Source organism: Tetrao urogallus (genome assembly GCF_951394365.1).
Source record: "Tetrao urogallus genome assembly, chromosome: 1".
Classification (NCBI taxonomy): domain Eukaryota; kingdom Metazoa; phylum Chordata; class Aves; order Galliformes; family Phasianidae; genus Tetrao; species Tetrao urogallus.
In genome coordinates, this window is record NC_136813.1 from 103,200,704 (window position 1) to 103,226,978 (window position 26,275).

The 26,275-nt window shown below is 37.8% G+C and overlaps 1 protein-coding gene across 4 annotated transcripts in view; it reads left to right on the forward strand.

Moving 5' to 3' along the window:
- Positions 1 to 26,275, forward strand: part of POU2F1 (POU class 2 homeobox 1) — a gene marked incomplete at both ends in the record, with an annotated part of 108,722 nt that overhangs the window by 61,261 nt on the left and 21,186 nt on the right. For 3 of the 4 annotated variants that reach the window (XM_079542404.1, XM_079542401.1, XM_079542402.1), the window contains 6 exons: positions 998 to 1,063; positions 7,879 to 7,979; positions 10,891 to 10,944; positions 12,537 to 12,656; positions 14,313 to 14,492; positions 21,920 to 22,046. In XM_079542404.1, coding sequence (XP_079398530.1) covers positions 1,006 to 1,063; positions 7,879 to 7,979; positions 10,891 to 10,944; positions 12,537 to 12,656; positions 14,313 to 14,492; positions 21,920 to 22,046 — 640 coding nt within the window. The remainder of the gene's footprint in view (positions 1 to 997; positions 1,064 to 7,878; positions 7,980 to 10,890; positions 10,945 to 12,536; positions 12,657 to 14,312; positions 14,493 to 21,919; positions 22,047 to 26,275) is intronic. The other variant, XM_079542403.1, reaches the window with a different exon arrangement.

Here is a 26,275-nt window from a genome sequence, read left to right on the forward strand (position 1 = left end):
TGGAAATACCTGGGGAAAGACACAGGAGTTAATACCATTATTGTATTCCTCTTCAGCTTGTTGGTGTTTTGGAGATCGCTGCTTTGACGAAAGAAGTAACCTTTTAAGCACCTTGCAAGAGAATATCCTGAAGTTTATATTCATTTCAAGCTGGTTGAGTTTGTGTTTAACTGGTTATGGGAATGAAAGAATGTACTTAAGGATTTGTTTATGCTTCACTTTATGAGCTAGTCTATCTTGAGATTCCTTTTGTAATTTTCATTTGCATTAATGTGGCACATCAATGTGGCTGGTTGCTAGGAATGAGGAGGTAATAAGTTGCAGAGCTGATGCTGTACACACAACATCTGTATAGCCGTATATAAGGAAGCTATATTCTGTGTCTGCCATCTGGAAAGGCTCTGCGTTGCGCAGCATTTAGCTGACACCTTTCAGGTCCAGAGCAGGCTTTTCAATAGGTTCATCTATTGGGAGAAGGAGGAGGAATATATTTCATATTTGTAAGGTTTTGCATGAATGTATAGGAAATATTAAATTTAATATTGGTGGCATTTCTGTAAAATAAAAATGTAGTTTTAGATAAATGGCATCTATTCAAACATAATGGCTGAATGTAGTCCTTGGTGGTCAGACTTAGTGTTTTTGAATCTTTTCATAGTTGTTCCTTTTTGTTTTTTTTCTTTGTTTCTCTATTTCAGTGTACTGAAAACTAAGTTCTGCCTATCCTTGCCTTCCAATATGCTCTTTTTATTCCTCAGCACTATGCTTTTACAAGTCAACAATGACATACAAAATGTTGAAATTGTATTTATCTGGAAAACTCAATATTATGCTCTGCTTCTGATGATTCTTTGTGTTATAAAATAAGCTGAATTAGAGTAAATTACATATTGAATTCAAGATGTTCTGTGTATCTCTTGGACAAGAAGATATGATTAGGTTTGTGTAGCATTTTTTTTTTGTGTTCATCACTATATCTTTTTCTGTTTTAATGCAGACTCAAGAATGAACAATCCGTCAGAAACCAGTAAACCATCAATGGAGAGTGGAGATGGGAACACAGGTAAGAAATGATTAATTGATACACAGGTATTTCTATCATCAAATTAAATGAATATGAAAAGCTTTTTTTTTTTTTTTTTGCCAGTGTACAGGAACAACAACAATACTGTAGAAGAGAACCCCAAAAAACACATGTAGAATTTCAGGGACAGAGAGAGTTCCTACACCTGGTGTTTTTAGAGACCTGAGAACACTGCATGTCTGTACAAAAAGCAAGTCATTAGCCATGCTGTATGTAGGGCACTACTCATGCACTTATCAGTATGTTTACAAGATTCTCTATTCCTCCTTCTTGTTTGTAATGCTTCTGATGTCATGAAAAATCTTGTGGCTCTAGCTCTCCATAAAGTCATCTCATTCTTCCCTGTCAGAATGCATCTTTGACATACCTAACTCCGTTATTTATTTTGATGCTGTTATTTTCCCTGGCAGATGTGGGCCATTGGCTGATATTGTTTCCATTTCAGACTTCAGTCAAGGTTACAACTGTTCTTAAGAACAAGGCAAAGGAAGAAAGCATCATCATTTCTCAATATTTAAAAACAAAAAACTGCTTGCAGACTTCACTGAAGTGTCTTCATGTGTTAGGATAGACTTGAAGTTTGACTGGGACAGATAGGCTTTGTGTCACAGCTATTGTATTGAGATGAGACCAATTTATAACCCATTGAAGTTTAAGTCACTAGAACTCAGTCATGCTATCTCATGCCTTAATTCTTTTCTGCAGATAACTTAAGGTTCGTTTTGGAAACAAGAATTAACTATTCTGAACAGGCAGTAAGTAGTTTAACTGAACTTGGAATGTTCTCTGAGCTCAGTGTAACATTTGGAGAGAAAAAATAAGAAAGAACTGCTTGTGTTGAGAGGAGTTTTAGTTCCCTTGGGTAAGGAAAATGGTTTTCTTCATCTTTATTCAGTAATAAGACTTTCAACTTTGGAATTGTGCTGCAATTATTAATTTACTTTATTCTACTGTTTCCTTATTCTTTGAGCAAGGCTGTAGAGAGCTAACAGTGGTTGAATGTTCCCAATACTGACCTGAGAGTCTGAATGTTTTCTGTCATAGATTGTGTCAGTCTGAAGGAAATCTGTTCACTGAAGTGTAGTTCTGGTTACTGGCATCTTTGCTTCTGTACTTTCAGTGGTATTTGTAATGGGGGAGGTATCAATAACTTCCATGTATAAAAAAATTATCTATTTAAGGCTTTTTAGCATAGCTTATAGCTTTATTTCAAAAAATGTACAAGCTGGAGAAATAATCATAGACAACATCAAGAAAATACTTTTAAATATCCTTTGTCAATTGATTCATTGTGTCTGGAGCATGTGTGTAAACATCTGAGAAAATTCAAACTTGCTGTTTTGTATGACTGCAGTTCAGTGTACAATTTCTCAAGAGTCATCCCCCAGTGCACTGCCTTAAATGCATCTTTAGCTGGCAGCTTTTACCTCAACTGAGGTCTTTCAGAGAAGGGCATAATTCATCTGGAGAGAGTCCGTTATCATAAAAGTGTAACATCTGCTTTAACAGAACTCTGCTTTTGCTGCCCTGCCATACTTCATCAGTGTGAAGATGATGTTCGTGGTATGAAGAAGGGATGGATTGTAAAGCTCCATGTAGATGCTTTCATCACAAATGAGACTACAGTGTTTATTTTTTATATTATAATGTTAACATTACTTTATAAGAAAAGCTTGACTCTTACTGGTATTTGGACCTTCTACAAGTACCACTTCTGTAACTTAAGTGTTCATGGTCATTCATTTCAAATTTACTTCCTGATTTTTTCATTTTTTTATTTGTTCAGACTGAAACAAGCTAGAAATTTTGAGGGCTCTTTGTTCTGTAGTCGTTGGTCTGCTTTCAGACACAGCGCTCAGAGGTAGCGACTGACACTTGTGACTTTCTTTGGGGGCTCAAGCATCAATTGCATTAGTCAACAGACAAATGTTAAAGGAATAGTCATGGAATGTAATTTAGACTTCTGATCAGTCTGTTTAGATTGTGGTTCTGGGCTCTGCATGTAGTTAGTGAAAAGAAGTCGTGATGGTAAGGGGCTGGAAGTGCCACTGGTTGATTGTCTAGGGAGCATAGGCTCCGATATTAAATGCAAAAAGATTTTTATAGATGCTGATTCTCGTAACTTTTCATTAATTGTCTTCTTCCCAGTAACGTTTGTAAATACTGAAGTCTCCTGTGTAAGCACTGCTTGTCTGTCTTCTGATCAGGAGTAAATGTTTGGGTCATTCCTGCTTTCAGTGCAGTAAGCTGATGCAGTTTGAAAACTTTGAGAGTAATTACTGTTAGGCATGGAGTTTGTTTGGCAGAGCAGATGTTTCCAGGAAAAGAAGCAGTTACCATTGGTAAAGATGGCTGAACGTCAGAAGTTCTGAATTAATAATTTAAGTTCCATGGAAGTTAAACTAGATTTAGTGCTTTTAACGCTATTTAAGGAACAAAGTAAAGTTTCCCTGAAACTGGTCACAAGAAAATGCCTTAAACAGATTTTAACTCTTGTGTACTAATTTGACTCATCTTTTAAGTACCTTAAAAATTAAATCGTATTTCAGATAAGTAAAAAACAACAACAAAAGTTTCAATAAGTGCAGGAGTGGTTGGCCAGCTGCTCATACAAGAGGATGAATTGATGAACTGTTCTTCAGTATTATAGAATTGCACAACTCTTTTCCAGCCTTCAGTGGGGGGGATGAACAGGTCGTTTAGTATCTACTGGAAAGAAGAGAGAGAAGGATAAAATTCTACCATGTAGAAATACCGATAGCTTTCTCTGTTTCCTTCTGTATGTTACAGCATACAACTTTTCAGAAGAGTTTTTTTTTTTTTTTTTTCTTGTTTAATGAGTGTTCTTAAAAGCTGTTAATGCAATAGTATGAAAGCCAAGATTAATGTCTATGAAAGCTGTAGTTTTAGGACATGCACTGATATAACAGCAAAATAGCTAAGAATTTGAAAGAAGGATTCTAAATATTCTTGTTTGCTTTGCTTCATTTTCCAAGATTGAATTTCCAATTTCCAGAAGAGAATCTATGGGAAAAGGACCATGAAATGTTTTTGATTTTCTTTTTAACTGCTAGAATTCTGGGCAAATATAACTACTAAACTTTTTACTGATAACATAGACAAGGAAACACCAATTCCTGGATACTGGCGTCTGCCACAGGGTAGATGGGGGGAATGTCAGTGCTGAAAGATGTTTTCTAGAGCACATTGTAGATGCGTGCTCAAGTTAGTTTTGAAATATTCCTTTTCACTGCATGTCTTCCTTTCATAAGTACTTTCTCACACCCTATTCTGCATCTCTCTAGAACTGTAGTTCTTCACTCATCTTGCTTTCTTGAACAGTTTGCAAGGCCCTGACTACGTTCTGATAATTGTGGTCTTAATATTTTGAAGCATGTTCTCCTGACTGCTGGTGCAGTATTATCTTCCTGCTCCATTTGGCTCTGTGTTTATCCTCAGGAAGTGTAATTGGAAGACAGTAAACACTAATCCGAGCTCAGGCTGATGTGGTACTTCATGTTCTGTTCCCTGGAGTGGCCCTAAATGAGACGGTTCAGAGATCTGATTTGGCTGAAAAGTGATTGCACTCATTATTAGTCTTCATCTAAACCAGTTCTCTGAAGTAACTAACCACGCAGCTGAGTTTATGCCAGAATTTGGAGATGCTTAAGTTGCACTGGATTTGGGTTATAAGGGTGAAACTACATCGTAGTGCTTGATGTGATTTAACAACTTGCTGGAAGGGGGGAGGCTTGTTTCCTTGCTGCCACCTCTCTGCCCTCCCATGCTTTCCATCTGCTGCTTGTCAGACCCTAATCCTAAGCTAGGTTTTCTGTCGGTTCAGTGGGATGAATTAACTTGGAATTCTTACAGGAAAGGGAACAGTTAATGTAAAGGGTTTTCTACTCCATTAGCAACATGAATTCGCTTGCTTCTGTGTCCATGAACTATCAGGACGAACAGAATGGTGATAACATGCCTGTATGTAAGAACATAGGAGAGATGGAAAACTGAGACTTCCCACTCCCACTGTTTTGATGTTGGTGAGCCATCAGAATCATTACAACAGTAACGAAGGAGGTGTGATGGAGATGGGAATGACATAAATATTTGTGTGAAAATCTGTTGTTTTGTTGTTATTTTTTTCCATTTAGCTCTTACTTTGAGTAAAAGCGGCACTCCGATCCTTTCACCTTCTTACTTCTAATTGGTGACCTCCTAATTGTGACAACCCCATTTTCCAGTCTCTTAACCAGATTTCTTGGATTCAGCAGAAGTGCTGTTGCATCCTTCTGAGCACCTTAGGAGCAAAACTTCTAAAACCCTCAACTCAAAGTTCATTTTCCCTGCTGTTCTTCAAAAGATGTAGGCATCCTGTGATAAATGTGAGAAACATTGGCAGCATTCTTTCCAAAACTGCACCCAAAGGGGAAAGGGACTTCCAGATACCAAAGAAAGCTTAAGATGCAAGTAGAACAGAGTAAACAGGTGGACTTTAAGGTTTTTTTTTTGTTTTCTTTTTGCTTGAAGTTGAGATTTGGATGGAGTGGGGAGAAGGAGTTGTAGACCTTTAAGAATTGATTTAAGGAAAATGTTATATTCTCTTGATACCATTTTAAATTGCTGCTGTGAGGGTTATGAATATTTGGAATCAATGAAGATTTTAGGCTCAATCTTAGAACTTGCTTAGCTCAGTATTGTCAACTGTAGGAGGCTTGTTTCAAATCTCTGTATCAGAGTTAGCAGAAGCACTAACCAGTGTGTCTATACATATGCATAGCAGTGCTTCTTTAATATAGCATCATGATTTGAGGCTCTTTTTGGAAAACAGCCAGCAAGAACTATTTCAGCTGTTTAAGGTGAGGTAAACAGCTAGTCCTCTCTGAGAAGGATAATTTTTTGTGATCCTTGGAAGTTTCTAATTGGAGGGAGGGATACCTACCTTACAGTAGGTTTTTTTCTTCTTCCCTTTCTACTTGCAGGTTCATCAGCAAGGTTGAAAATACCTGATGAAAAGCATTTGCTTGAATAAGGAGGGTTGTAGAGCTTCTTTGGACTCAGTATTTGTTTGTCAGGGTTTAATTTTATATGTTTACCCAGTCATCTTCCCATTCCCTTTAGACTTCTGTAGTGAGAGGATTCTGCATTTTACTCAAAAGAACGGGAACAGATAAGACTCTTGTAGTTCTTTCCAGCATGTCATCTTACCAACTTCTATTTGGTGAATTAGTTCAGACCCGTGATAATCCTTCCATGCACTTTGTATTGGAACTTTGGACTCATTGAGCAAAATTATTCTACATAGTTTAAAATTTAAATACGTAAAGTGTCTGTGGATCTTTGGCTGCAGTAATGTCTGTAAGTATGTAAACCCTGGCTCAAATCATAGAAGTAAAAATAGAGTTGACCATTTCTTCCCTCATACCAGCTCCAGCAAAAAAAAAACCAACCCACATCACATGGCCACCTTCAGGTATGACTTACCTTGGTGCTGGAAAGCTTGCACTTTGAACAACTGTTGAACAGTTGAACAGTGACGTAGTTTTTGGTAATCTTATCTATGTAAGCTTTTTTGTAGGTCAGAGCAGCAGTATAAAATTATATTAGATATTGGGTAGTGTATTTTTAATCAAATTTTTTGCCTTCTTGCTTTTGCTGATGTTTCTAAGGAATAGCATCCCCCATGATTTAACAACTGATTATTTCTTATTAGATAATGTAGATTTTTGTTGAGAAAAATAACGTAGATGATGGAAGGAGTTCAGAATTATGAATTAAACACCTGTTCATAAGCATCAACAAAATCTGTTGTGAAGATGTGAATTTGCAAGTCTAAAGCCATTTGTACTTCACTGTAGACACAACTTTTAAGATGGCATAATCTATTCAAGACATTTCTTGCAGCCTGACAAACTCAGTGTCTTCCTTATTGTTCTTAGCCACAGTAGGTAGGTAATATGCCAGACACAGACTGGTCATCCCTAACACTTTATCTATGCAGGGAATAATTTTTCAAAGTTTATAGTTAGTTCCTCTTGGCAATAGGAAATTAGTTGGCAGTTCAAGGGAAAGACAATTGAGTTCTTACCCTCACATTCAGGTTATTTGCAGATGTTTTGTGGATTTTTGTGTCTCCTAAGCTCTTTAGGAGGATGACAGCAAAGATGGAGGAAAACAATCAGGTTGTATTTGTATGAAAGTGGATGAGAGCAACAGCAAACACAGTCAGTCATGTTATGTCACGGAAACTCTGCAGATGTAATCATTTAGTAGAAAATTTGGAGGGAGCACTTCTGGACTATGGTCCAGAATAATACTCTTTTGATTAAAAACTATGTATACGGTACTTTTGTTTTCCTCAACTATTACTTTTCCCACCATTAATGAGAGATGAGTACATACAAACTTTGTTCTTGTCACTTCCTGAACTTCAAGGTTGTATTCAGTTACTGAGTGGAGTATACGCGGGACTGAAATAAGTTTTAACTTCAGCAGCTTGTAGTCATTTGATTCTCTAACATGGCTTGAGAATGATGGGGTAGTAGTGTACACCTCATAGGTAAGGTGATAGAATTTAACTAAATTAGCTTAGTATTTTCTTTCAGTTGACAGAAGCTAAATCAACAAAGCCCAGAACTGACAGAACCTTTTTTATCCATCTCAGTGAAAAAGAAAAAAATATCATTACCCTTTGGAGTGCTTTTTCTATTACGTTGTATTGAGTTATGCATATTTAAGTTGTCTTTTCTCTGAGTAAAAATCATAGCTAATAGCCATCATCTCTCTTCCTCTAGGCACACAAACAAATGGCCTGGACTTTCAAAAGCAGCCTGTGCCTGTTGGAGGACCAATCTCTACAGCCCAGGCCCAGGCCTTTCTTGGGCACCTTCATCAGGTAAGAGAAGACCCATTTCAGAGCAAGGGTGACTCAAACAGGTACAAACACAGCTTCTCTTGTGTGTTCTCTTTCTGTGAATGAGTAGTCATGTAAGAGAACATATTGATAAACCATATGCTCAAGGTGCTTAGGTGGGAAAGTTCTTACTGTGTCGATATGCACTCTGTGATCTCCAGAGGTCCCTTCTAACACCTGCGATTCTATGATTCTTATTGTGGCACTCATTTAATTGCACTGTGCTGTAGACTATGTCAGATAGAGTGAGACCTATTGGGAGGAGCTTTAAATGCCTCTTTCCTGGTACTTGCGATTGTCTAAAGTAATTAAAAAATGAAGTTATTGGACATAAATGAAATGCAGTGTCAAATTTAATCTTTCTGATAAAGAACAGTGTTAGCCCAGCAGTTGCCAAGATCTTAAAACTGCCAGTATGTCGTGATGAAAACAGAAATGATGTTGAAGGATATTCAGCACTGGGCTCTGATCTCTTGAGCTCTTACATATTGACTAGAAATATAAAATCATGGTACTTATTAAGCACATATGCTTCTGACAGATGTGGTGGTTTTTTTGTTTTTTTTTGTTTGTATTTTTTTCTTACAAAAAATTGTTTCAGGTACCTGTGTGTGGGATGATATTCAGCTTTCTGCTGTGATCCCTCTGTTCTGCTGCTTCTGTATTTAAGGAATCAAAGCTGATCTTCAGATGTAGTCTAAAGTAAAATGGAACATCCCTAGGAGAAGAGAAGCTTGTGCAGTATTTTTGGTAGCTTTTTTTATCTGCTAGCAGTTGAAGTGTGAAAACAAATGTCCTAATTTCTTTCACTTCCTCGGCACCGTGTTTAAACTTTAAAATTCTGTAGCTAATTGGCTGACCTTGAGTGCTTGAGGTCTGCTGTAGCGCAGTTGTTGTGGTATAATTGACCTACTGAAACTTTTATACCCTATTAAAAGAGATCAGAATTGCCATTTTATTGTATGGAACATTCAACACTTGTCACGTAAATTACAATTTTCCTAGTAGATTAGCTATATGGAACCTAGGGAGGAATGCCAACATCTGGATTTGCTGAACCTATAGGCTTCTGTAGGCTGCCTTTTTGTGTAGAGAAGCTGACTAATTTTCATCGGTTATCAGTATGTGGAGACAGATACAGCTGTCCTGAAGAATCTTGTGGGAGCTTTTAAATTTCGTTTTAAATCGTTTTTGTTGTTGTTGTTGTTGTTGTTGTTTGTTGGATTTAGTCTTTGTTTTGTTATATTGGTTGAGCCAGGATTGCAGTTTTATTTAGCACAGTGCCTTATCTTGCTTGGAAAATGTATTTGTTTAAACAGTTCTCGGGATTGTTGTGACTTCACATTTGATAAAACAATTGATTTCTGGAAACTGTAGTTCAAAGACAGATCTCGACTATTCTATGCGCTTATTGGCTATGTGGGACTCTACTTTTAAATTTCAAGCATGGCTGTTCTTTGTGGGATGTTATTCAGTCTTAGAGTGCTTTCCTCTAGATGAATGCAAAATATTGAATGCTATCAGGAGCAGTTGAATTCCTACTTAGAAAATGACTGGTAGAAGGGGAGTCCAGATTGCATTCAAAGGCATGTTCAGTCATGTTCTGGCTGTGCCTGAGTGAGATGCATTCAGTCTTCATTATATAGTTGATAAAATGATTTGAGTCTATTCTTTTTGATGGTAGGATATTATTGTGTAGTTTTTCTCTGCTTTTACTTAAGAGCTCATCATCAACTGTCAAACTATGCTTTCCTTATAGTAAGGATGAGTTTTCTTTAGAACGTTTGCTTACATAGAGAAAATGCTTAGTAAGTCTACTAGGACTTCATCCTGGGTGGTAGAAAATACTTCTAAAGTGACTCTTAAGGCTTGCCTGTTCAAATACTCAGTAGTTTAACATACTTCAGTTTAAATTAAAACTCTTCTTCCTATGTTTACAGATATCTTTACGCTTTTATACAGTATTTTACGTTGGCACATCTTTTTATAGAGGCCAGTACTGCATTTTGCTTTGGTTTTGGTTTTTTATTCATCTGTTGCCTCGTTTTCAAATGAGCTGTGACTTTCAAACATAGTCAAAGATGGACTTTGTTACAGGCTGTTACTCTGACCTTTGAAAGTGTTGGTAATTAAGTGCATAGTGTTCCTTCTGTATAATAGGAGCAGTGGTAGAAACAAGGAGAGATTGATTAAAAGAGTCTTTAGTAAACAAAAACTTAGCATTTGTTATATAGGAAAAAAAGCATTATTGTAGATAAATGACACTCTTTAGTGAGGTTTCTGAAACATCAATTACTTTTCACTGGTAACACACGAGCTTATTTGGACTAGGCTGTTTATCGCTGGATCCACACTGGATCCAAATTTTGAGTATACCTGAATCAATACCACCATTGTAAAGTATTTCCAGTCCTCTATATTAATGTTTTTTTTTAGTGGCTGAGGACTGCAAGCAGTTGAATGTTTTGATCTATGGAAATGTTCTATGCTGTGGGTTTTGTGCTACGCAGGTGATTTTTTTTTCTTTTTTTACGGGGATGCAAGTGAGTGCAATGCGCATATTTGTGTAAGACCCATTCTGAAACATTAGCATGATGATGAGTAGGACGTAGCTCCCTCCCCTGAGGTGTGGATATTTGTACAGTAATAGGAGCAGTTAGACTGTCAACCCCAAAGTGCTCTCTTTCTACTCAGTTTCGCTGTAATATTTGGATCCTGTGACAGGAATACTTTTCCCAAGAGGTGGACAAATAAGACTGAAAGAGTTTTTGTGAGTGAAGCGTTAGAAGGAGAGATATTCTTGGGGTAATATTTTGTTGCAATGGGGTAGTTCCCTCTTACACTTAGTTTCCTGTAGATTCAACATCACTTCTGTTTTTGCACTGTGTTGTAGGTCCAGCTCGCTGGAACAAGTTTACAGGCTGCTGCTCAGTCCTTAAATGTACAGGTAAAAACTGTTTCCATCTGCTGCTTGCCCTCCTCTTATTCGGCTTTCCAGACAGCGTTTTGGTCCTGTTAGAGATGGTCTTGAACCTATGAGATGTTGCTTTGTTTCCTCATTTTGATTGGTCTTGCAGGTGTTAGGTATAGATGGATATAGTTCCATTAGTGTAAATGAGGATCAGCGTTTGTAAGCGTTCAGAAACTGAGATGGCTAAAACATCCAGCGATCATTTTATTCTGACTTTCAGGTGTTGTAATTTATCATGAAGACCATTCAAATCCTAGGAATGTTTCGTGTTCTTCCACCTAACTTATTTTCAACATAGCAAATATTACTTTGCCTTTATTTCTAGTGTCTGGATATAGAGGTATAATATAAGATTGGCTATGTAATGTGGCTAGTATAGATTGCTTGTATAAATAACACATAGTAAATTTACTATAAGTCAGAGTAATTGTTCAGTAATGTATGTGAAACAGCAAAGCTTACAAACTTACAATGCTAAACGCTTCAGTGTATCAGTTAATGTGCCACTTCCTCTCAGTACTATATTAAAGGGCAAGGGACATAGTATTATTGAAAACTGGTTTCAGCATTGCTTGTTATTAAAGAACGTAGGTAGTGCATTACATGAAATGCAATAGAATGTGGACCCACTTATATGTAATAACAATCTGGAAAGAAGAGGAGGTATAGTGACCTTCCTTTCTAAGAGGAAGGAGGCAGAAAATTGCCTCGGTTGCCATGGTAAACTTACATCCCTGAGAGAGATGTTGGCAAACAGGCTGTATCTCCAGTGCAGAATGTTTACAGTCCTGCGCTGTAATTATCGCTCAATGACTGGCAGAATTAATCAGAGCCTTTATGTTAATTAGCCTGCTCTGCAGTCCCCAAAACAGGTGGTGGAAAATATGCAAATCTATGCAGAATTTTAATGTTCTGCATAACCAGCTTTAATTATCATAAAACTCTCTTCCCCCTCTTCATGCACTTGCATTTCCTCCCTCGTGTCTTTGCAATTTCTTCTGTTTAAAAAACAACAAACCATTTAAAATAAAGCAGCGTTTAATTAAATAAACACTAAACTTTGATTATTTAGAAGCATTGTATGCACTGTGCATTTTTTTTGTAAGTGGATAAACCTATGAGGATTTTTCAAACTAGTTCTCTATCAGCCAACAATATGATGACTTTGAGGTCCAGTATGCAGGTACAGAAAATACAATCTCTTTTCTCTCTTTCTATTGTTGAGGATTTTAGGCAATGAATAATTTTTACAACCTTTTCTTTATGGTGCAAAGTAGCGTCAGCTTCAGTTGCATTGCATAAAGTGAAATGAGATCTGAAAATAATGTCAGAGTCACGAATGACTCGTGAGTCTCTTTCTGTTTAAACCGCATTACCTACAGACTTGTTTGAGCAATCATAGCTGAGATGGTGGGCACATAAAGCCATTGCTTAAACCCACTCTTAAAATAAACCCAAGGGCTTTTTGTATGCAGATGAAAGATTTTTATTGTGCAGTGTTCACATAGCAGTGTTAGACATTAACATCTGTTTTACACTATAAAGAGTTGTATTTTTTTCTGTCCTAGTCTAAATCTAATGAAGAATCTGGGGACTCTCAGCAGCCAAGCCAGCCTTCCCAGCAGCCTTCAGTGCAGGCGGCCATACCCCAGACCCAGCTCATGCTGGCCGGAGGACAGATCACTGGGGTAAGATTTACCTAAGCATACTGTAGCAAGCCTCCTGTCTGGCAGGTGATGGCAGTACTGCTGTCCCTGTAGAATTATCAGAGAAGGTTACTGTCATTTCCTTTCACATAGGAGGAAGTTTGTGTGAAAGAAGGACCAAGAGGGAGAATATTTTCTTACGGAAAGGCACCCTTTGGTCTGGTTTTGTTACAGAGTATTTGCATTAAAAAACCCATCTACAGTGGAACTTAAAGCTGGTGTGCCCAAATGAATTGCTGAGGATGTTACTGCAAGAGTGAAATGAGACATGCAAGCATGAGATTAAATTGTATTGGATACTTGAGTTATGAGGAACAAAAACGATGGAACTGCTGACATCAATTTTCTCTTGTCATACAGATTTCTTTTTAAGTAACTGTGGTGATCTGTGCCTTGAGCTTATTCAACTCCTCTGTTTTAGCCTACCAGTTCTGAGTTGTTAATTGCAAGGTTTTCTGTGGAATTGTGGAAAAACTGTTGCTTAAGGATTACTGATGTTTCTAAATTGTTCTAAACGCCTTTAGTCAAAACAGAAAAGAAAGTTCTGTGAGTGGGCTGGTTAGGTTAGACATCTTGCTTCTGTGTTATCAACTTTCCATCTTTAACAGTGTAGATGTTAATAAGGAATGTAAGACAGTTGTTCCAGTGAAGTATTTAGGATTTGAATTGTTAGGTTAGGTCATCTCTGCAGATGGATGAAATTGTCTTAATTTCATGTTCAATTGTTAAATCTTGTAAGCTAGTTTGCAGCCAATGTCCTATTTAGTTCTGGTTAATTTAATTGAAGGTTTTAAAAGTAAGACTGTTTTAATAATAAGCTGGGTTTTAGTAACTTATTTTTGTCGTTTTAAAAACATATCAGTTTCTTTTATTTTGAGTATTTGCAGTAGTGAAACATAGGACTCCAGGTCTATGCAGATATGGATTGTAGTAAATGTGAGCGTCAAGATTCATTTACATGTAAAGGAGAGACTGCTGCCACCTGTTTCACAGAGATAATGTGTGTTTGGAAAAGGAAAGGGATGTAAACTTGCCAATTCTATTCAATTAAAAAAAAAAAAAAAAAAAAAGCAGATGGGGAGACTTGGAGAAAAACAAATGGAGCTCATGTTCTTTACTTATATCTTAGGGCATAATGGAAATGATGGAATATGGCAGGGATTCATGCTAATGTGAAGCAGCTGGGGTGTTATCAGTTTGTTCAGTAGCCACAGCCAACATTCCTGCTTCTCATTCATCTGGCTAATCACTTGCTGTTCTTCTGGGTGTAAATTTTCTTTCAAGGCTTGGCAATACAATTATTTTCTTTTGCTTGCTACTTAATTACCTTTTTCCTGAATCTCCTGGTAGAGTTGAGGAGAAAACTTAGTAAAATTAGATTCTGTGGATTCCAGTAAGTGCAAATGTTTCCGTTCATGTGGTTCGGTTTATATCAGTTCTGTGGTAGGTTGATTCATGCAATGTGTTGAGTAGCCAGCTGACCTTATTTAAGGCCAAAGTCATTGACTAGTTCATGGCTAAGCTGTATTAATAGTTCTAGGAACGTCTGGTTAATATAACTAGTAATGGGCTAGCTAATGACTTTGTAGCTAAAGTGGCTCTTTCCATTATTAATGGCTGTTTTCTAATTATTTATAGCTCACGTTGACGCCAGCCCAGCAACAGTTATTGCTACAACAGGCGCAGGCACAGTTGCTGGCAGCTGCAGTGCAGCATTCAGCCAGTCAGCAGCACAGCGCTGCTGGTGCCACCATCTCGGCCTCTGCTGCAACGCCGATGACGCAGATCCCTCTATCTCAGCCAATACAGATTGCACAGGTGAGGCTTGAGAGGGTGGAAAATGAGGTTTAACAACTTGCATCGTTGAAGTAATATTTTTATTCCTTATTCAGTTGAGTGTCCAGAGTCTTTGAGGTACTGTTAGTATTTCCTTGTTCATCCTTAGCTCTGAGATTGATAGGTGTAGCTAAGAATGTAAGCCAGCTGCTTATCAGTTCCATTGAGCTCCTGAGTTAGTTCGAGAATCTGTCCAGATGGGATATTTTCTTTATTTCCTTCCTTGTAGTTAGCTTGAAAGGGAGAAAAATGAGTGTAGGAAGATGCCCATAGAAAATACCATTGTTGAGACCTATGTATAGGGTAGAATGCTTACAGTATCACAAAAGATATTGCTCAGATCCAAACAACAGTAATTAGAGAGCTGAATAAAGGCAACCGGACAGGTTTGTTTGCTATTTTGACTTGGTGCTTAATACTGAGAGTAGAGTGACAAAGAATCAGCACTCCTGTTTTTCCAGAGAAAATCTTGCCAGAAAGAGTCTACTGTTGGAATCTGTCCAATTTTATGGACTGCTGCTAACGACCTGTTAATTCTTTGCTCTGAAGAACTGCTTGCCAAGGAAATTTTGTTTACTTTAATCTTTCAGTATTGTCTTAGTTTTGAGAATGCAACGCTAGTGACTCAAAACTTAGCATGTGTGGTGTTGAAACTCTGTAGACTTTTGGACAAGGGTAACCAAGTGTAGATCACAAACATCATGAGTACTACCTGTAGGTGATTGTATTGCCAACATTGGAGTCCATCTCTTCGTAGGCTAAGGTTCTTGGTATGTAATACTGCAGTTTGATTGGTCTAGCTGTGCAAAGTATGTTGGGTGTGTAATCTCCACGGTTACTTACAGTGAGCAGCCTTTTAAGACTGGCTGACCTCAGAATATTTTCTCTTGTATTCAACTGGGGTGAGGTGTCTAAGAAGTGAAGATGAGAGCTGATTAAGTAAAACAATGGAAACGTCACAATTATTTGTGAGGTCCACTGTTGAAATGTGCTGTTCCTTTATTGCAGTAGTCCACCAGAGGAGTAAGAGCCTGGTTCTATCATCAGTTTTGCATTGGCTGAAATGGACAGGCTCTGTGACGCTGTTCTGAAAGTTCTGACCTCTGTGGCTGTCTTTTTAGAGGCCACTGTGGTGCCAAACCAAAAGCCCACTAAGCCTCTTGGTGCACTGTGACACTTGAGTCACGTGAACAAATGACTGCATTTAGCAAAGGATCCCAATTCAATGTCATGAGTTGGAGGTGAATCAAAAATGTAACTTTCAAGGGAACTTAATACCCGAGACCATCTCTGTTTTATTAAGCCTTTGTCTGTAGGCAATGAAGGAGTGGAAGAGGAAGTTGATGTTTAGCATCCAGCTGCAATCTGTGCGTCTGTCAGAGTTCCTATCTGATATTCTACAAATCTTTTAACGTAAACTTAAATGATCCATAGTTCTGCCTCTTGTTCTTCACATGTGCAGCCTAAGGTAGTGAGGTCTGCTTTATTGAACCAGTGTTAAAATTTCACATCAAATCTGTACCTTGACATTTCTGGCTTTACACTTGTTGCAAATATGCCAGCAATGTGGTTGATACTTCTAGAGGCAGTTTTGTGTGTGTGCGAGGTGTTGCTATCCTATTCTTCCATTGTGTTGAGATGCTGTGAAAATATGTGAAGCATTTACAATTACTAGTTCAGCATTGTGGGTTTTCTTCTCCAGAATTTCAAAGTCTTCAGAGAAGGATTTGAGTAGAGTTGAAACAATCAAGCATGTGCCATCAAATAGACAACTCACTTCGGAAGATCTGATTTTGTGTGCTTGAATGAGCTAAAGGTTCTCTGGAAACAAATAGCAAGTGATCATGCAGTTGTCACCATATAAAGTGTATTTGTAGTGCAAGTGGAACAAATTAAAAGTTTCACTTACATACTGAGAGATTCCTAATTTCTTAAACATTAGGTTTAACAGTTCATTTCAGGATAGATTGTTCCAGTTTATGCATAGCTTGGTTGATTATTTTGCTTCCTCTTATCATAAAAGCGCAGGGTGTAATTTGTGCAGCTGTTGGACATAATTTGTGATGTTTTATGGAAAACTTACACAGTCTAGCTTTGTAGTTGGATACCACTTTGCTTTTTGACCCATCTCAACACCTTTCTGTGAACAGTGCTCAGCTTTGTGTTGCTATTGTAAACACACAGCTGATTACACAAATAGCTGAGTGTTTATTTTATTTTATGGTTTTTGAATAATTGATTAACTGGCAGGTCTCTGCAGCAGGGGGATTACCATATTTATTTTAATTAGCTAATTGCACAAGCATGACTTCTTTAATGTGCGCTGCGGTTAATGTCAGGTATCTGCTGCAGAAGTGTGGTAAGGTGTCAGTACTGCTGCTGTGAGCTGATGCTAAATTGTCACTAAGCAATTGTACCAAGTTTTGAGTTCTTTGGAAACTTCTTTGCTTGTTTTCAGAATGCATCATCAGAGTTTATATGATGTAAACTTCAAAATGGCAGAGATACTTAAGTTTGTGGTGAAGTTCTTACTTAAGATAATGGTGTTGAATTTAGAACTTTGGATTTGAAAAAAAAAAAAAAGTCCTCATGTCAAAATATTTCACTCTTCTTGGCAGAGATAGGAATTGGATTGCTTTGATCTTTCTAACTTCCTGGGAAACACCAGAAAATTTTGTTTCCTCAAAAGTTTGTCCCTCTCCTTCTACATACTTGTGAAATTATACAGATTATCATTTGGAAAACAAGGAATAGCCTAGGAAAACTGTGTCAGAAGTTGTTCACATGGTTGATGTCAGGAGACTTTTTTGTAGTGCTACAAGAAAATAATAAATCTTTCCAGAAGCAGAAATAAAGTTGGATTTCAAATGAATTTGAAAGATTGGTAGGGCTATTTGAGTGAATTGCCTTGAAGGTGGTGTTTCTATTCTAAGTTACATAATTTTATTTCTATATTTAAACAAGACTCAGTCAAGATACCATTTACCTAAGCAGATTTAGAGAAAAAGATTACTTATACCAGTTCTCTTGACACTTCAGTTTTAAAAGTTTTCTCATATTGAAGTGAGATTAGAGTCTGACAATAAGAGCTACTATGTTTTTACTGGATACCCTTAAACAAAAAGTTCTTCTATTTGATCTTACAAATATGCTGTGGTGTGGTTGTCCAACCTTTTGGCTTGCCTGGTCCACACTGTGCGAAGAGTAATTGTCTTGGCCTGTATATATGTACATTGCTCTGAAAGTAATGCCTCCTACTTCCATGGAAATGACAATAGATAAAAAGAGCACAATGATACTGTTTGACCAAGTTATTAGTGACAACACTGTTTTTTCACATAGTCACCACCCTTATCTCTGCATTTTTTTGCCAGTTGAACAGGAGGCTGCAAGCTACACTTGTAAAAATCTGTACTGGTGGAGGTGACTCATTGTCACTGTTGTCACTGCTGGAACGCACCTCTCACCACCTCACTGTGCTGCCATCCACTGTTTGGTCTTCACAGCCATTCTTCAGGCGTTGATGAATTTGATTGGGTGCCATTTTTCCTACATGGAAGAATTCAGTTCCTTACCTTTGCTGCTTATGTGCTTCCATGTCAGACACCGTTTTGCCAGACTACCCCTTCGTCAGCCAGCTGTCATACAGCAAAAACACAGGAAGGTTCAACTCTACTGCCATACCACACCAGCATCTGCCTCTGACGTTGTGGGCCAACATAATAATAAAATAGGAAGCATTACTTTTGGATAGCCATCATAAAATATAACGTAGTCAATGTCTATAAATTACAAAACTTGTTTTGATTTTTAACGGTTGTTATTAAAACATACCAAAGAAAAGAGGAACAAAGCCAAAAAAAAGCCACAAAACCAATCAGTGGAATATGTGACCTACTCTCAAATTCCTTTATCAACATGGAAAGCATGGCTACGTAATTCTTCTCTGTTCACAGGACTGTGTTTAGCTAGTGTATCAAAATGCGTAAGATGATTTGCCATCACTTGAGCTGGCACCATGCTGTGCTCTGTGCCCTGGCTTCAGCCCAGCTGGGGTTAGCAGCACACTCATGTTCTGTTGGTGCTTGAGGCCCAGCTGGGCTGCTCAGTGGGAAGAGCCACTGCCATGAGGGCCTGGTGTAGCATGGGGTGGCTCACACTGTGGGCTGTGCTGGGCTGCATGTGGGCTGTAGGCTGGACATGCCTGCACTACCATATACTCCATCCTGGTTTTTAGTACTCTTGGTGTGTTGAGATTTTTTCCATGTATACTTCTTTCTCTTGTGGTTTTTCAAATCATTTGAGATATACTGTGTTGTTTAGGAATTTCTAATTAGCTTGCTTTAGGGGAGGAGGCCCACTATCATTGTCCATACTTTTTTCCTCAAAACTTTCTTCTTAGCTCTGCTTTTTGGATTTATACTTTTTTTTGTTGTTCTTTTCATCTCTTAGCCTCTCTTAGACATAAGGAAGAACTTATTCTCTCAGAGAGTGGTCAGGCACTGGAATTGCTGCCCAGAGAGGCGGTGGAGTCGCCGTCCCTGACAGTGTTCAAGAGGCATCTGGAAATGATGTGCTGTATGATATGGTTTAGTGCTAGTGGTGGCAGTGGTGGTGAGGAGATGGTTGGACTAGATGATCTTGTAGGTCATTTCCAATCTTGTGATTCTATGATTCTTCGTTTGTTTTTTTTCCCCCAAGGTTCTCAGCCATAGTCACCTTGCACCTCGTTCTGTTTCTTCTTCTACATTTAGTCCTCGCATCCAGGTCTGTGTGAGACCCACTGTTCTGGAGGGTTTGCTCAGTCTGGAAAGGTGACCAGTAGAGAGTAATGAGTATCAATAAATGAGGTTTGTGTCGCATTGGGCTCAATGTAGGAGATTTTAATAACATTTCTAGCCAGTATAGCTTTTAACATGAAGCCAGAAGAAACTTGGAACATTCCTGGAAAAAAAAAAGGAAGAAGCCTATCTTTTAAGGAAGGAAATTAGCCTCAGTTCTGTAGGAATGGTTGCAGTACCCAAATTTTCCAAAAGCAAACAGTACTATCAACTTAAAAACACCCTGTGCCATGAGGCCTTTTTTGTTATTTTGCCATTTTCTTCTAAAACAGAACTTTCCATTGTTTGGTCAGTGCCATCTGGTGTCTGTCTGCCATATTATTATTCAGCGTACTTTTGACTTAACTTGATGAAGTGGCTGATGGCCAGTGCCTTTATAAATGCAGGTTAAGTAGTCATTTTCTTGTAATGCGTGTCTTGAGGTCTCATGAGTCAGTGGATTCTTTAACTCCTTAAGCTGCCTTTCTGACATTCCCATCTTACCTCCTCAGAAGATTGTTGGAGCTTTTAAGTCTTAGTTTAACATCTTAAAAATAACATAAGGACCCAGACAGATATATATTGCAAATGGTTGTTTTGTTTGTTATAAAAAGTCATCCTTGACACTGTCTTGACTTTTCAACCCTGTCTCTGCTGCTTAGCAGTTAATGACCTTTCATATCTGCTGGCAGAGCAGCTTGTGCGAGTGCTTAGTAACCTGCATCAGTCAAAAATGCATGGTAGTTTACAAGCCTTAAGAAGCAGGTCTTTGTTAGTCTCACTTGCTTTCATTTCACTTTAGAGGTATGTTAACATGAGCGGCTCTATTCATGCAGTCATACTTGAGTGCTGGTTTAGGATTGGCCTGATGTTGTTAGCCTTTGGACACTGGTAGACCTGGCTGAGGCCTTCTGTCAGCAAGCAGATACTTGAGTATCTAAGTAGCTTACCTGAAAGAAAGTTTTGGACAGCTTTTTGATTTTGTTTTAATTGGAACTTGTAAATGTGGGAGATATTTCTGACTTCTGACTTTATATACCTGCTTGGCAAGCAGCACACTCCTTGAAATAGCTTCTTCTGGGAAAGATTCTGTGTGTGTGTATGGATAATTTATGCAGATCGCTGCTGTTCTGTTGGCTAACTTTATACTGTGCTTCAGCTTTCAAATTTCAGTTACTCTTGTTATCTCCTTCTCTGAAGAAGTTTTAAAAGGCTATTTTGCTGTGATTTTTATTTTATAGCTTTGCTTTTTTATTCTCCAGCTAAACAAGTGAAGCTGGAGAATTTTTCTTCATCAATCAGTTTTTCTTGATGATTCAGTTTCTCAGCGATCAGCATTTATGTCAAAACCAGTTATAAAAAAAATATATATATATCAACAGGTCTGAATGGCTTAAATACATAAAAGTAGAATTCTACGATAGTGCAGTGTTTGGTTAGCTGTGTCTACTACACTTATTGTAATTTGATTGAAAATTAATCAGATGTATTTGTTTACTATTTGGGTTAGCTGCTTCTCAAAATTTGACCTGAACAACTAAAGTGCAAACAAGGAATCTATATAATTTTTTGCTTTCCCATTACTATTAAAATGGTACTTGCAGACTGTTGTTATAAACAAAAAATACATAGGCTGCTCTGAAAGCAATGCCTCCTATATATTTCTATGGAAAATGTAACAGATACAAAGAGCAGAGTAACACTATTTGATAGGGCAAATTCTCAGCAACAAAACGCTATTTTCAACAGTCACCACCATTTGCTGTGCATTTTTGTCAGTGATAAACAAGAACCTGTATGCCATGCTCATAAAAATCTGCACCAGTGGAAGTAATCCACTGCCTCTGTCACAGCTACTGAAGCACCACCTCACTGCCTCACTGTGCTCACATCCACTGTTTGGTCTCCGTAAACATTCAACAAGCATCAGTGGATGTCAGTGGGTGCCATTTTTCCACATAGAGAAATTCAGCGGCACCCCTTTGCTTCTTATGTGTTCTCATATCAGACTGCCCATCTGCTGCTATCTGTCACATGGCAACAACATGTAATGGGATATTGATGGGAGGGTTCAATCTCTACTGCCATACCACCAACATCCGCCTCTGGCATTGTGGACCGACGCAATAAAATAGGAGACGTTACCTTCAGAGCAGCCCTTGTAGCTCCTAGCGAAAATGTGCTGGATTTGTTAACAAATACAACAAATGTTGTAGCAGAAGTTGCATCATTAAACATAAATCCGAAAAATAAAAGTGCTGACAAGTATTTGGAAACTTAGTCACTTTGGTTGAGGGGGCGGGGAACTGATATTTTTTAAATTAAAGCAGAACAATGTTAGAATTTTTTTGCTGTGTTGTTTGGCAAGCAGTTTTTGTTGGTTTTGTGTTTTCTTTTTTTGTAGGGCAGTGAAATTCACAGTACCAGTCTAAAAGATGTTTTAGTAGCAGGACTGCTATATTTAACATATAGTTTAATTAGGAATCATGGCTGACATAAATGTGTAACAACAGCTCTTTTTCCTTTTTCTTTTTTTTTCCTCTTTTATTTTTATTTTTTTTTTTTTTCCCCTTCCCCTGTTTCCTTAAGGATTTGCAGCACTTGCAGCAGCTTCAGCAGCAGAATCTCAACCTGCAACAGTTTGTGTTGGTGCATCCAACAACCAACTTGCAGCCAGCACAGTTCATCATCTCACAAACACCGCAGGGGCAGCAGGGTAAGTGCTCCTTGCCAGAAAAGAAAATCCTACATAGCTTTTTTGAGGAAAAGTGGAACCAGGAAGGTTTATGCACCTTCATTATCTCTTGATATACCCTGGGAAAAGTAACAGTATTGCAATTAGGATTCCTATCTAACAGGTTGGCCCTTTTTGGGTATTAGATCTCAGCCTCATCAAAGTTTGTGTAGCTGACTTCTCAAGGAGAAACAATCCAGAGATCATGTTATGGGGACATTTAGTAACAAAGGCTCTTGGGAAATACTGCATCATGAATTTCTGGATGGGTTCTCAAGAAGGAAGGAGTGATATCAAATTTTTACACTGGTAGGTAGTGATAAGACAAGGGGAAACAGTTTTAAACTAAAAGATGGGAGATTTAGATCAGATGACAGGAAAAATTTTCTCTGAGAGAGTGGTGAGGCATTGGCACAGGATGTCCAGAGAAGCAGTGGATGCCCTGTCCTTGGAGATGTTCAAGGCCAGTTTGGATGGGGCCCTAGGCAACCTGACCTAGTGCCTGATTTAGTGGATGGCAGCCCTGCATGGAGCAAGGTAGGTGGAGCTAGATGATCCTTGAGATCCCTTCTGACCCAAGATGCAAGCCTATGGAATTCTATGATTCCATGGATTCTCTGATTCTAAGGATGCTTACTGGGAAGACAGCACTCCAGAATTCATAGGCAGAATCCTAAGAGGTGAAAGCCTGGAGATGTGTTATAGCTTGCATTTTAAAGCCAAATCAAGATAATGGTAGAAAGTAGTGCCATATTAAGATATTGCATAAGATCTTCACTCTAAGAACTAATGTTGCAGTACATTACAGTACTGATTGCACTCTTTGTTGATGCCCTCAGGCAGCTGTGTTTGGTCACGGATAATAGACTCCAGTGATGATACAATCAAATGGTCTTTTCTTCCCTTATTTTCTACGTGAACCTTCAGTAGTTCAGGCCCTGGAATCCAAAGGTTCAGAATGCATATCCTTCATGGCTGAAGAGTCCTATAAAGCAGCTCTTTGCACCTTATTTTCTTCTGTTCCTTTTAGGTTGTTGGATTTTTGTGTGTGTGTGTGTGCGTGTGTGCGTGCATCATTTCTTCTTACGTAGTATGACTGGAGAACTGGCTTTTCATTATGCTGAAACTGAATGCACAAACATTTGAATAAAAGACTAGCCAAAATTAACGTTTTTTTTAACAATACTACATTTAGGAGACTATGTCAGCAGTGGTAGAAAACAGCTAAGTGAGGCATTCAGTGATATGCTACTTTCTTGAAATGAGGCAGAATTTAAAAGCTTTACGTACAGTTTTTAGGAGACATCAAACTTCACCAAAGTTTTGTTCAAGAATCTTCATGAAATGTTTAAACTTTAAAATACTCCTTTAAGGAAATAACAAGCAAAAAAAACAATTGTTTTGAAAAATTTAGCAATCATTATTCATATCTGCCTACAGTTTTCAGAGTATTTCTCCTGGGTTTTCTGAAATACTTCTGAAGATGCTTCTCAAAGCAAGGTGGAACTATCAGAAGCATATTTCATTCATCTCTCTACATGAGTTTTGTATTACAGAATTGAAGGGAAGGTTTTTGTTTTAAATCTTCTGAAGTAAAATAGCTACCAGAAGATGTTTGCAGTTTATTTTGCAGGGAACTGCCCTGAAAGTGATTTCTTTACTGCAGTTGAGGCCTGCGTATTGCTGTCATCACTGACGCAGTGTGTATAGAAGCACCATGTTTTACTGATAATGTGCAGTCTGGACAACTGAATAGTTCAAAAATATAGGAAGATTTATATTCTGTATTCTGACCATCAGCCTCTAGTGTGTGACAGCTTTCCAAACTGAAATGCTTGAATGGATCTAATTTTCTTCATGAGCACTCAATGATAAAGCAAGATGTATGTCATAATAGTCCTTATCTCCCTTTCTAGGTATGACATTCTGCAGTATTTCATAGTTATTGTTAGACAGTCTCGAACAGTATGTTATCATTTATAAGAAAGACTGAGAAAATATGTATTTTTATTTTATCATTTCTGTTGAGCAGACTTCACTATTTTGTTCTTGTCCTATTGCTCCATTAGTCGACTTCATAAAACAAACAAAAAAATCACAGAAACTAACGCAGATGTTTCTTTAAGACATTAAACTTTTTTTTGGATGCCTTATAGGTACCGTGTGCAGTTATATATATGCATCCACTAAGTAACTAAAATAAAAGTTCATGTTTATAGATTATCTATTCCGGAAGAAATCTGTTGCTTTATACACTGCATTGCATGTTTTGTACACGTCGTGTACTTATGTGCATGAGAAACTTTATTTTTAATACATAAGATTAGTATTGAGGGAAATGGATGAAGAATAGCATCACTAAGCAGGGTCATAGAAGAAATGTAAACATTAGGTGGAGGGAAGCATCTCCTGCTTGAAGAGATGGTGGAGGTAGAATGACGCAGTCATCAGCAAACTTTTATACGTTCTTAGAAGGGACTGAATTTGGTGGCTTAAATCTTCCTAAGGGACTAACTTCCAAAGTTTTCCAGAGAATTAAAAAACCGAATATTAATTAAAAAAATCAGTTTGTCATTCTGCTTTCTTCAATGCATAAATCACAGTAGCAGATGTGAAATTCTCCCTTAAGTCTACTGCTCTATCTGTAGTGCAATTGTCTTCCTTTTACATGTGATTTCTAGTTATACAGGAGTTTATACTAAAAAGAAATTGTAAAGCTTTGTTTATCATAGCTTGTAATAGATGGCTTCATGCCCAAAGGTACTGTTTTAAGCCTCAGCAGATAAGTAGAAGACTAAGTGGAAGTAGAACTTTAGAATAATTTCTTACTTAGAACAATTATTATCTCCATATTTTGTCACAATTACAGGCAGGGATGCAGTACCTAATACTCTTTGTACCTCGTGTATCTTGTATTCTGTGAAGTAATAGATTTGCCTCTAGAATCACCAGTTCAGTGTCCTTTCCTGTAATTGTAGCTGCTTCTCAAAAATACTGCACTTGAATGACCGTTTGCCTTTTTACTTGGAAGATACTGCCAATAAAAATTATATTAGTAAAAATCTGAATGGAGAGGGGAAATGGTGCTGAATTTCATTTAAATTCATCCTGCATACAGAAGATAAGACGTGAGGAAAGATTGCATCATTGTCAAGAAGAGAGAACTGGTTTAGAAACATGAGATACTTGTAAGGAAATTCTCCAGAAAAGCAAGTGTGGAAGAAAAGTTCCTGTTTAGCTTTAAACATTGAATCTGAGCCTACCTATTCTCAGGTTATTGCTGTTTATTATTGAAGACCTCCTTTGATTTTTTTTCTTATTGTAAAAATACCTGATATGATGGCAGCAGGCCAAATTTGTTCCTGTTCTCAGATACTTTCTAGTTGTATTTTGGAATTAAAAAAATAAAAAATAAAAATCCCCTTTGTTTTTTCTTAGATACATCACATTTGTAACAGGCAACTGTTTGTCTCTTCTGAGTCTGCATACCTGCGGTGTGCTTGTAGGACTTGAATAAAATGTAACTAACTCATATTCATTCACCAAACAAGAGGGAAAAGCTTAAATTGGAATCAGGAATAATTTGACAGCAGTGATTTTAAAGGGTGATTTTTTTTTTTTCCCCCCCCCGGGCTACAGGTATTCATTACCAAGATATGAATTAAGTCCTTAATATTTACTACCTGCTTTGAAATCAAGACTTCAGAGCTAGCAATCCAAATAGCATCAGTAGGTAAAAATGTTGATTTTTCATAGTAGTAGGGTGCCAGCACCTTTGCATAGATCAATGAAGTGATATTTCTTCAACACTGCAGTTTACCAGCTTTAGCATGTATGCATCCATATTCTTGAACTGATCCTAAAAGTTAAGTGGATCCTGCAAAAGGTACAGCAGCGTGCGGTGGAATAGTATCTGTGCAACGTGCTTGTAGGAATCTGTAGGTTAGTACTTTCTCTGCTGTGTTGATTCCCAGTATGATTCCAGCTCTAAGTCCCCACTTGAGTAGATCAGGATTAGATAAAATGAGGTATGCTGAAGTGACCGGGAGGAGTTTCTTTGCATTTAGAACGATCGGTGAAGTTGATCAAATAACACTGTATGTAATGTGTAGTCTGATACTTCTCTTTTTGTTTTTTTGGTTTTTTTTTTTCCCCATTTAATCAAATTATGATCATATAATGGTTTTGCTTTGTACATGCCAACTTCCAGG